The following is a 12,253-nucleotide window of genomic DNA, read 5'->3' as shown; positions in this document are numbered from 1 at the left end:
CACTATATTGGCTTTTTCATGCCTGTGCCATGTGACTTCAAAGCATCGGAAATGTGTTTGCTTCAATTGCATCTTATTTGTTTATGATTAAAGTCATATTCTCTGTTTTAACAGTTGTTCAACAACACAGTCAGTAATTGCCAATAAATTTACGTGATATGTAACTTCTGACTTTGAGGAGTTAATATTTTACAGTTCATGGAATCAAATGATAGCTTTCAGATAAGGATTCAAATCTAAATAGTCACAAAGGAAAGGCAGTTTTGTCTACTTTGGTCTTAATTAAAACAGCCTTATTCCAATGGATGTGAGCTTTTTCTATTTCTGAGCTGCCATTTTCTTCTCATAGTGACCCATCATGAAGAGAGAGAATTAGAAGCATGTCATCTCTTAATGGTTAACCAACAATAAAGTTTGGCCTGATACTTGCTCCTTCTACAGCAATATCCTACCTTCAGATTGGCTTTGCATTCAAGGGCAGTGGTTAGCTTTGTTACCTCACAGCACAAGACACCTAGGTTTGATTTCAGCCTTGGGTGACTGTCTGTGTGATGGTTGCACATTCTGCCCATGTCTGCATGAAAATGTGCTGGGTGCTCCTGTTTCCTCCCACAGTCCAAAGATGTGCAAGTTGAATGGATTGCCCTAAATTGCCCTGTAGCGTCCAGGGATGTGCAGGCTAGATGGGTTAGCTTTGGAAAATGTGGGGTTACAGGGATATAGTGCAGGGTTGGATGCTATTTGAAGGATTGGTGCAGACTTACTGGGTAGAATGACTTCTAATGTAGGGATTCTATAATTTAGTTCTTTGTTGAGTTGGTGCTCTATCAGAGATCAGCAGTTTACCAGAGAGGGTTGTGAAATATATATGTGGTTTAAAGTCCAAGCGCCTAAGTCTCCATGACAGGATATTAATGCCTCCTCAACATTGCTTAATCTGACAAGGTATTCAGAAGAGATTTCTTTACCCAATGAAAATGGTGAAAATTTTATAGCAAGCATATTTGAGACAAATGGCAAGGGTGCATTTAAGGGGAAGCTATGTAACAGCATGAAGGAGTTGAAGAATATTAATGAAGAGAAGTTGGGGGAAGCTTGCATGAATTATAAACACCAGTGCAGATGAGTTGAGCCAAATCACCTGTTTCTGTCCTGTTCATTCTGTATAAAACATGCTAATACATATATTTGAGTAGACAGCAGAACCTTTTACTTTGGCCCAAATTGTTGAAGTAACATAATCAAAAGAGAATATGGCTTTAATTCAACTGATTAAAATATATTCTTCTTACAATATTTACAATTGTATTTGTGCTCCATGTTAGATTAGTCTTGTTCAAGTAGAGCACCTGTAAAAGCCAATAAGTGGTGGATTATCTCACAGCTTATGTAAAGAGAGACCAAAATAAATACACATTTTCACACAGCTTTCCTTCAGTCTCATGAATTTTTGAGTCAGAGAAGAGTGGAATTAAGATGAATCATTTTGCAAACACCAGTCAGTTCTATATCAATAACTTCAGAAACTTGAATTGCAGAGGTTTTCTCCAGAACCCTTCTGTTCACCTTATTTTTTAAATAAAATAGCTTCTATTTCAAAGTTTGATAGGTTCCTGTTCAGTAAAGGCAGGTGAATACAGTTGAGGCCCAGATCAGCCATGATCTAATTGAACGATAGAACAGGTTTGAGGACATGAATGGCCTCCTCCTGTTCCTGTGTTTTCAGCATACGGCAGTCAGTGAACAATTTTATGGAAGAGTTAAATAAAAACCCTTAAAATACAATTTCTGAGCGACTTTTAAGGAATTGTAGCAGTAATAATTTCATCGAAGTTGATTTAAAATATTATTTGACTTACAAACCAACAGTACACTCGATGACTCTAGTTTAATGCCGCAATACATTACCTGTAGATTACTTCATTGAGAAAAATACAACAGCTGAAATTTGCCAGAATCTTCTCTCCAAACAGCTTCCTTCCCCTTTAATAATCTGATTAAGATTGACATTGTTTTATTTTTATTAGTCACGGCTCTGTGCTGTTATTTCCTGGATAAACCTGTTCCTAGCAACCTATGAAGGTTAGTAAATGAGAAACAGTATGGTATGATAATGCAAAATGTGCAGACATGCTTACAGAGGGAGCAAATTGAAACCTTCAGTATAATCAGTAAAGTGGATTGAGAAATCTCAGTGATCCATTATAAATTTGTTTAATCATTTTCTTATTTCAGAATATAATCATCCCAATATTGATATTCACTTGAATGTCTCAGTGAGATAAGTCAGGATTCATAATAAATTCAGATACAAAATAAAACAGAAACAAAAACCCAACCAATCCCAACCCGCTAAAATTTCCTAGCATCAAGAAACTATGATACACCTGAGGAATGAAGTTGCCAAATTAAAAAACATTGAATTCTTAAGTGAGAGAGGCTAGTTGAGAAGGTAGTTGATATTATTTCAGAGTCATAGCAGTTAGAAAATATCTCCAACTCAAGTGTTACAAAAAACACCACTAATGTATTTTAAGATTGTCCGTTGTTGGCATATACCCAACTGTCAGTAATGTGAATATGACAGACAGTTTACTGCTCGCAAATGGAGTTGTGTCCGTAACAGAAGTATAACACAGGGCTCATAATACAATTCTTCTGTCAACTCAATGGGCCAAATCAAAATCTCCAGAGAGGGAACTTTATCTTTAGGATTGTTTGGTTACATGGATACTGATTCTATTTTATTGAATTTTCCCATTGTCTCATTGATCTGATATTAGCCTTAAGCTTCCTTGAGCACTTTCTGTAGCGTGGCTCTGTCATGAAAACCAAAAGTAGGCTGCCAGGTGACAATAACTACTTTACAGCTGGTGAAAAGCCAAACATCTAACTGGTGTGAATATAAACACATCTATCACTCTAAAACCTAGCTCCCTGACTGATCATTGAGCACTGAGGCACTCAAGTTTAAATTTAGACCTTCCAACTTGGACTCTCACCAGATAGCAGACAGCAACCTGACCTGTAGGCTTTTGGCAAACAATACACATTCAAAGCAGTTTCACACTGGTGCAAAGGTGACAATGTGAGTGTTAAGGCACGGTAACATTTCCCCGGATTTACTGCCAAGAAAAGATTTCAATAATTTTCAAAACATAAAAGAGAAATTTGTATGTCTTAAAAGCAGCATGAGTCTCGTCTGATCTACATTTTCTTAACATCCTTGATTGTTGTTAATAATTTACTGCTTCATTTTGATAAACCCTTTTTTCTGTAAACACATTGGTTTTGGTAGAGGAGAGATTGATTTATGTGTTCAATAATTTTTAATGTGCTAGAAGCAACTGTCAGTGCAGGTGCTAACTGTCAACAAACTCAAGCCTCCTTGATGCACTGTCGATGTCTGTACAAAATAATTATTGTCAAGAAAGTATATTTAGAAATATCCATAGCACAGATCTAGAAGATTTTCAAATGAGTTATGTTAAATTTGCTGATGGATTGTTTGTAAAAGTCAAGGTTGCAAGTTTTGCTGTTCTCCTATGCACATATTTGCATTTTCTTTCATTTTATTCATACTTTATTTTGTAAAGAAAAGGAATGGAATTTGCTGCAAAACACACTAAGAGATTTGGCAGCATATTAAGATGCATGTGGAAGCAATTGGTCTTTATGTAAACTAGTTTTTTGCTTTCCATTCTGAATGCTGTGTCTCCTGGAGTGATTAAAGCAAAACAGGAACAAGATTCCAATTCAATTCATAATTAGTTTCAATTAAAATGCCCATTTACTAATCAATGAAAAAAAATTGTGGATTCCATAAAGAGAGGGCAATCTAATATTATCTGTGGTGGGAGGGGATCTCTTGTGATGCAGTGTTAGTGCCCCTACCTTTGCGCCAGAAGATCTGAGTTCAAGTCCCAATAGCTCCAAGGATGTGATGTAACATGTCTGAACAGGAAAACGAACAACATCCAATATAATCTGGGGGGGTGGGATCTCTTGTGGTGTAGTGGTATTGTCCCTATCTCTGAGCCAGGAGGCCTGGGTTCAAATCCCACCTGCTACAGAGATGTGCCATGATATATCAGAACAGTTTGAATAAAAATACCTACAACCACCCATTTCCAGAATGTAGAGACGGATAATAAAATGCTGGCCCTGATGGTGAGGAGTGCATCTTCAAAATGAACAAGCTAATACTAGCTATGGTGGCAGGCAGGAACTCTTGTGGTGCAGTAGTAGAGTCCTGACCTCTGAGGAGGACTATGTTAAAATCTCACTTGCTCCAGAAGTATATAATAACATCTTTGAACAGTTTGATTAGACAATATCTAATATTGTAAAGGAACTGTTTTCCCTGGAGCGTCGGAGGCTGAGGGGTGATCTTATAGAGGTTAATAGAATCATGAAGGTCATGGATCTAAATAAATAGACAAAGTCTTTTCTCTGGGGTGGGGGAGTCCAGACTAGAGGGCATAGTTTAGGGTGACAGGGGAAAGATATAAAAGAGACCTAAGGAGCAACTTTTTCACACAGAGGGTGGTACGTGTATGGAATGAGCTGCCAGAGGGAGTGGTGGAGGCTGGTACAATTGCAACATTTAAAAGGCATCTGGACGGATATATGAATAGGAAGGGTTTGGAGGGATATGGACTGGGTGCTGGTAGGTGGGACTAGATTGGGTTGGAATATATGGTCATCATGGACAAGTTGGACCAAAGCATCTGTTTCCATGCTGAAAATCTCTATGACTCTATAACTAAAAGTAAAAGTCCAAACTTGGACATTTTAATGAAAATTCATGTCTACATTTGCCTCTGCAAATGAATCAAAAATTCAGGTGTTTCATGTGCAGAGAATGGATTAACATCACAGCAAATATGCATGAAGCTATTGATTATATCCAGCTCATGTCAACTCCAAACTTACTTACTGATTGACTGGGAATCCTCCAACTCAGTTTGTGCCATTGTACAACAGAAATCAACAGGACACGGGCAAGAGGAATTAAGGAAGGTCGATGCAATTTCATGAGCAAGATTTTTTGGCCGCTGCTGAGCTAGTTTTTGTTTGGGTGGGTGGGGAACCATGTAAAAGATGCCCTGTGCTAGGCCTCCCTGTTTCTCTTCCATCCACTACCTGTGCTCTGCAGGCTGCCAATCCTTTGACCTACTGAAGCGTTTACCAGCCCAACTTATTGACAATTAAGGCCCTCAACACACCTGCACTTACAAAGCACAGCAAAGTGAACACAGAAAATCTCTTAAAATACACTTTCTGAGCAACTATTTTAAAAATGGTAGCAATACTCTTGGAGACGTTGATTTTTAAAAACAGCTTCATCTATATTTTTCTAATCAACCTCTTCAGAGATGTCATTGCACACCACTGGATCAGGTGGGATTTGAACCTCAGTCTCCTAGCCAAGAGACAGGAATCCAGGGTTTCATTTATAAGTTAACAGTACAATAAATGATCATTGTTTAATCTCACAATTCATCACCTGTGTTCTAATGGGCAGGGACAGGTGGACAGAACACAAAGGCCATTTTTGAAAGGTTTCTTTGAAAAAATGACAAGTAAGAAAAGGTTTCACAAAAGGTGCTCTATGCAAATCAAGGGACACCTTCTGAGTTGTCATCTCTCCCTTTGTTCCTTCCCACTTGCCCTCAAAAAGCTGCCCTCTCACCCTACACACTGATCCCTCCTGCAGTAACATATTTCCACAGAAAGAGTTCACTGCCACTAGGACTATTCAAGCAACCAGCCAATCAGATTGGCCTTCAACTCTTGCGGGTGTCACTCCCTGTCCAATGAGATGAAGTCAGTCTGCAAGTCAGTATAAGCCACCTTTGTTGTGATATTGCCATGGTGACAGGCTTTGTAATAAATAATTTTATTCAAAGCAGCTTTGCTCTCCAGGATGTAAAATCCAACCCTGTATTTACAATACCTTGGAATCACAATTCTAACTGTGATGGAATTTTCATTGCTCCACCATTGGAACTGAACTTTCAGCTGTCTGGAACCCAAGCTCCAGAATTTCCTCCCTAATCATCTGTATCTCCCTCGTGACCTCTTCTTGCCTAAAGCATTCTTATGTCTTACCTCTTTGGCCAACTATTTTAATATCTGCTTCTGTGGCTTGGGTGACTCAAAACCAAACTTTGTTTGGTAACTCCCTTGTGAAGTGCCTTGGAATGTTTTGCTATGTTAAAGGTGGGATATAAATGTAAGCTGTTGCTATTGGTGGAGGAAGTAAAGGCCAAATTCAAATGTCAGTTTTTGGGAAAGTAATATCAGAAGGAGCTGCTCATGTGAGCCTGACAGCTATATCACCAGAGATGCAGGTGTGTGATTGACCACACAAAAACCACAAAAGCGGCTAAGTTAATGTTTGAAACTGATGAGTGGGATGGTCATCTAATTAAACTAGCTCACTTTGTAACTGTGTCTTAGAGATGATTGTGACCCTTTCTCTTTCCCTGTTTCTCATATTCACCCCTGGTCCTGCCATCCAGAACACAAGTGATAACCTTTCACACAGAATTCTACAGCTCAGTGAAAGAGGAATATACCTACACAGAGAAGATTCACCAGGTTGATTTCTGGAATGAAATGATGGAGGAAAGTTTGAGCTTATAAACCAATGGTGTTTAGCAGAATGATTTTGGTGAAATGCAAAATTCTGAGGGGGCTTGACAAGGAAGAATTTTGACAGGATGTTTCCCAAAATAGGGGTGAGCATGGATCTATCTGTGGAAATAGTTTAAAATTAAGGAGTCTCCCTATTTCAACTGAAAAGGAGGAAGATTTTCTTCTCTTAGAAGAATTTAATTTAAGGAAAAAATAAACGACCGATTTTTAATTAGTAGTGAGTCGAGTCATTATGGGGAACGGGAAGGAAAGTGAAGCTAAGGCTGAGATGAGGTCAGGCATGATTGTATGAGATGGTTGAGCAAGTTTGAGGGGCTTAATTGCCTACTCCTGTTCCAGTCCTTATGAATCCTTACAGTACTTACTACGCCGGAGTATTGTAAGGCTGGGTTACTGAATATTCAAGCCAGACTCAGATTTCCAGAGATTTTGTTTTAGAGATGTGAAGTTTGGCAGGAAAGAAGAGTTAAGATTGCAATTAAATGATCCATGATCTTACTAAATGATGGAGCATGCTTGAGGTGTTAAACAGCCTACACTTGCTCCAATCTCTTGTGTCCTTCAGTTCTATTAAAGGAAGATATATCAGGGCCACCCCAGAAATGATTTGTCTGGCTCTCTATCTTCACCACGATGACAAGCACACACCCTTCACTCAGTTCACTGCACCAGTTTTAGAAGGCTGCACTGATATCTCCTTACTGTGACACTAATATTTTATTACTTTAACACTCTGTCCCACTGGAAGGTCTGTCTAAAGACTGGGTGCCAAGCTGTTAAACTGTAATAAAAGTAATCACGCTATGTAATAATTGTAATTAGCAATTGCCCAATTTTGATTTCAGGATTCTTCACATCTACGCAGCCAAAGGAATGCGGGAACATGCCTATGCAGCGGCTGAACGAATGCGTGAACTCAGAAGACTTGATACTAAAGAACACCGGGGAAAGGTATATAAAATTTAAAGCACATTCTCATGAAATAATTTTGCCTGTACTGTTGTACAAACCAGTCTTATAGTTTTTGATTATCTAAATCCATAAATGCTCTATGCATATGAAGGGCAGGATTCTGCAAACTTTGATCCTCAAATGACTAAAAGGGTGGGGGCAGCAAAGAAAATGGAATTAAAGCCATTAACTGATCAGCCATAATCTTATTGGATGGTGTGGCAGCTTTAAGGGGCTGAATGGCCTACACTTGCTTGGTTTCTGGACTAGTGCCGGAATGATAAAGCAAAAGCAAAGAGAGTGTTAAGTGTATCATATGAATAAATATGATAAATTCACTCCATCCTTATAAAACCACAGCGTTCCTCTCCCCACCTCCTCATCTCATCTCACACTGGCCCCTTCCCAGAAACCTGAAAGGGTTTGGAAGAGTGCTGTCGGATTGATATTTGGCTTAAAGGCATGTTCATCACCACACCATGTATAGAGAGATGTCTTTTCACTTTTGAAAAAAATATGGGTTTTATAACAGCTTGTCAGATTTTGAAATAACTGGGCTGTGTCTGATTATTTGAGTTAGCTGAGAGAGTACCAGAAGCAAGAATAAGCATTGGGTCAGCATGGAACTAGATTATGAAGCTTTTGCTTTTGCAAAGAGTCATCAACCTTCCGAACAGGTTGCTGAATAATATAGTGAATGCACTTGTACAAGGAACGAAGCAACTTAACGTGTAAGTATAGCAAACAATTAGTGAGTCAAGTGGATTGCTGGCCTTTACTGCAGGGGAAATAGGGTCGTGTTGCTACAGTTGTACAGGGCTTTGCTTAGACTGGATTTCTGGAATACTATGTACAATATTGATCTCCATATTTAAGAACAACAATAGAGTTGGAGGCAGCACAGTGGAGATTGAATAAATTAGTTCCTGATGAAGTTTTTGTTTAATCATTCATGGAGTATGAGTGTCACTGGTTAGACCATATTACTCAGAGGGCAGCTAAGAGCCATTGCTGTCAGTCCGGAGTGACATTTGGTCAGACCAGGTAAGGATGGCAGATTTCCTTTCCTAATGGATGAAACAGACTGAATAGCCTACTCCTGCTGCTACCTTTTACGTTTCTAAGTGGGTTTTTACAACAATTGGCAAAGTGTAGTAGAAATCTGGATAGTTTCACCCCCCCCCCCCCCCCCCCCCCCCCACCGCCCCCACTGCCCTCCCAAGAAAGGACATAGTCAGGTTAATTAAAATTTATGAAACCAAAGTGAGTAAGTGGAGCTGAGGTTCCAATCAATCATGATCTATTCGAATAACAGAAAAGACTCCAGAGGCTAAATGGCCTAATTCTGTTCCTATTACATCAGTACTGGCTAGAGTTAATCCTCTTACAATGTTCACAGACACCCCTATTGGTTGCTGTGGTCGCAAATCAGCCTCTGATCGTGCGGGATCTAATTATGTTCGGTGCTGATCTGAATGCTGTGGATGACAGAGGACAAACCTTTCTACATCTGGCTGCTACCTATGGCCACTTGAGTATCATTCAGGTAAACACATCTGTTGCTCCTTCTCTACTGACAATGAAAGCTGTGGCTTGGTATCTTAACTATAACTTGTTAATACTATCCCACACAAATAATGGATTGCACCAGGATACTGTATTTCAATCAGAAGTTGAATGGTTTCTGATTGAAATCATTCCAAAATATTTTTGCAAATTCCCAACTAAACACAGGCACTCACAGTGTTAAAAATTGCAATAACTGGAAATCTGAAATAAAAACAGAAATACTGCGGCTGAATGGTAAGTTCTCCAGTATCTGTAAACATAAACATCAACCGTCAATATTTTTCAGGTATTCCCCACCTGTCAGCACCTAATGAGTAACAGCAGTCTGGGTTCAAGCCTGCACCCAGGTGAATTCTGGGTTGCTGCTGGCCCAGAATTGTCAGTGAATACACAGTAATGTCATCAACTGCGTTCTATGCTTTCTGGATATGCAAAATTGAAGGACAGGGAAAGCCAAGTTGTTTCATCAAGTCCGTATCATAGCATCGGACTCTCTGTCCCACACACTTTCTGCCCTGTTCTAAAGGGCACATCCCAAATCTCTTTATAGCCAAAGTCTGCAGTATTGTAAAGTAAGGTGCCTTCATTTGTCATGCCTGACAGTTGAGCAAACCAAATTATTTCACCCTGTGCCTCCATACCATTATGGAGACCCTAAATCTAACAGTCTAAATCTTTGCCACTTTGCATAAAAAAATGAGCAAAATAAATTTCTCACTGTAAAAACTATGTTCTGTTTTTATGTATTTTAAATGAAATAAACCAATTTATTGATTAAATGTTCAATAAAGTTTCGATTGGTGACACCCTCTAAAGACAGGTGTATTTCCTGCAGTGGAAAATGTGAAGCCACCATTTGAGCAAGGGTTTGCTTTAAACTTCATTACACATCAGGAGGAGGTGCAAATGGAACCCAGGTTTCCCAGCTGAGAGATGAGCCTCATGTCTATTTATCACTTCACTACATCTTGGGGTAAAAAAGGCTGCACTCCAATCAGGCAGAATTTGGATTGATTGATGGGGATGACAGTGATGCTGACCCACAGAACATTTGCGACAAAACTTTGAGAACTATGAGTGATGCGCTTGAATATCTTAAAATTCCATTGACGCTAAACCACCACCACCGAAAAAAACCTAAGGACTCTAGAACAGGGCTTTGCAAAGTAGAGTCATATGTTGAAGTTTGGGGCCATGAACTCTGAGGCACTTAGGCCTATCAGGATCTCTGGATATTATAACAGTTGTTCTCCCGCTCTGACCAGTGATCACTTTCTTGGTTCTCACTGAGGGGTCATGACAAGTTTAAAGACTTCAAACAAGATCACAACAGGAAAAGATTTGGGAGACAATATTCTAGACAATGGCAGAAAGGGAAGTATGCTCAATCAATCTTTTCTCTGGATGGTATTAAACCATAGGATACAGTTAATATTAGTGATCAAAGGATTAAATAATAAAACATAAAGTTGACACACAAAGATTATTCCCTAAATGCCATGGAACCCAGTCAGCTCTATGTCTCTAAATTGAGTGTTAATTTTTCTGCTATGTCCAAACCAATAGTGCAGAAAGGATCAGAATTCTTCCATTCTTCCCAGCAATCAGATTATGAAGGTATTTGCATAGTGGCGATCAGATATGTACTGTCAATACTTGAGGCTACCCTGGAATTACAACACAACAGGCTTTCATAGGCCGCATTTTTTGGAAAAAACTTGTGCCGCCTGCAATTATTTTAATAGCTGGAAGGAATTGGATTTCAATTTACTTGTCTAATACCTCCCAACTCGGCATCACCCTCTTGAACTGTCCTACCTGTCCATCTTCCTTCCCAACTCTCTGCTCCACTCTCCTCTCTGACCTATCACCCTCTCCCCACCTTCATCTACCTATTGCATTCCCAACTAACTTCCCTCCAGCATCCCACACCCCACCCCCCACCCAGTTATCTCTCAGCCCCCTTGGCCCACAAGCCTCATTCCTGATAAAGAGCTTATCCCCAAAACGTTTGCTCTCCTGCTCCTCAGATGCTGCCTGACCAGCTGTGCTTTTCCAGCACCACACTCTTCGACATTTGCCTGCAATGTAAAAGATTCCAGGGTAAAATCATAAATGCTGTTGTGAAAATAACACAGGAAAGGTTTTCATATTAGTAGAAAATGATTTTTTTTTATTCACTGCCCACCTTCCTTCAATCTCAGTAAAGTTGCCACAGTCCCAGAGTCCTGTTCTCTCAGAGAGAAGAAAATCATTGGTGATTTTAACCTGAGGGTCACCATGTCTCAGGTGAGGGCTGAGGCTGAGAAGGTGGGACGTTCATGGTGACCTCAGCTCGTATGGGATTGAGCAATGCTGTTGGTGTCACTCTGCATTGCATACCAAACATCCAGCCAGTTGGGCTAACTGTGCCCTTCCCAATCCCAGTAGCCCACAGTAGAAGATGACCATCTTCTTTTTGTTCAATTAGGGGACACGGACGTTGTTGGCTGACCTGATCTTGAACCTGATCTGGTCTTGGAACATACAAGTTAGGGAATGTTCTGGGAATGTGAGTACTGTGTCCAAACACCTGATGAAATGTGCCCAAGGCTAGAAGTGTTTTCTCCACCAGGGCATTGGACAATAAGAATGGTGAAGCTGCAAGCTCAGTTAGAAAGATGGTTCATTTGTGAAAAAGGGGCAGGAAAGGTTTGTGACAAAGCTAAGCTGAGAGAGGACTCTTAGAGGGACAGAAACAAGCGTAACAGGAAGTTTGGATGGGGTGAGGGGGTAACAGCTGTTGGGAGGCTTTTATTGTGAGCTGGAAAGGGTTTCAATGTTCTGCCACTACCTCCCCCAGCATTTGAGGTTCTCTGTGTGGTTTTAGTCTAACAAAACATTTGTGTAAGGAATGAATTTTTGTTCAGGCTTGTAAATCACATTCCTTAAGATATTTGTACATGGTTGCACGAAACTTTGCCTGTCGCAACTTTCTGACACGCATGATCTGAAATTAAATATTTGTATAAATGGTTATAGCTTTTAACTCTGGTAGAATTGATGTTTTTACAGCAGGTCACTTTTTATT

General features: G+C 39.8%; 1 protein-coding gene across 1 annotated transcript in view; it reads left to right on the top strand.

Annotated features, from left to right (window-relative positions):
- The window catches only part of LOC132829525 (NF-kappa-B inhibitor delta-like), a 74,539-nt gene that overhangs the window by 26,858 nt on the left and 35,428 nt on the right, over nt 1–12,253 (top strand). The window contains exons 6-7 of the mRNA XM_060846745.1: nt 7,509–7,614; nt 9,014–9,160. Of these exons, the coding sequence (XP_060702728.1) occupies nt 7,509–7,614; nt 9,014–9,160 (253 nt within the window). The remainder of the gene's footprint in view (nt 1–7,508; nt 7,615–9,013; nt 9,161–12,253) is intronic.

Source organism: Hemiscyllium ocellatum, chromosome 29 (assembly GCF_020745735.1).
Source record: "Hemiscyllium ocellatum isolate sHemOce1 chromosome 29, sHemOce1.pat.X.cur, whole genome shotgun sequence".
In the NCBI taxonomy this organism is placed as follows: Eukaryota; Metazoa; Chordata; class Chondrichthyes; order Orectolobiformes; family Hemiscylliidae; genus Hemiscyllium; species Hemiscyllium ocellatum.
Note: the sequence above shows the minus strand (reverse complement) of the source record. Positions and strands in the feature narration are given on the sequence as shown.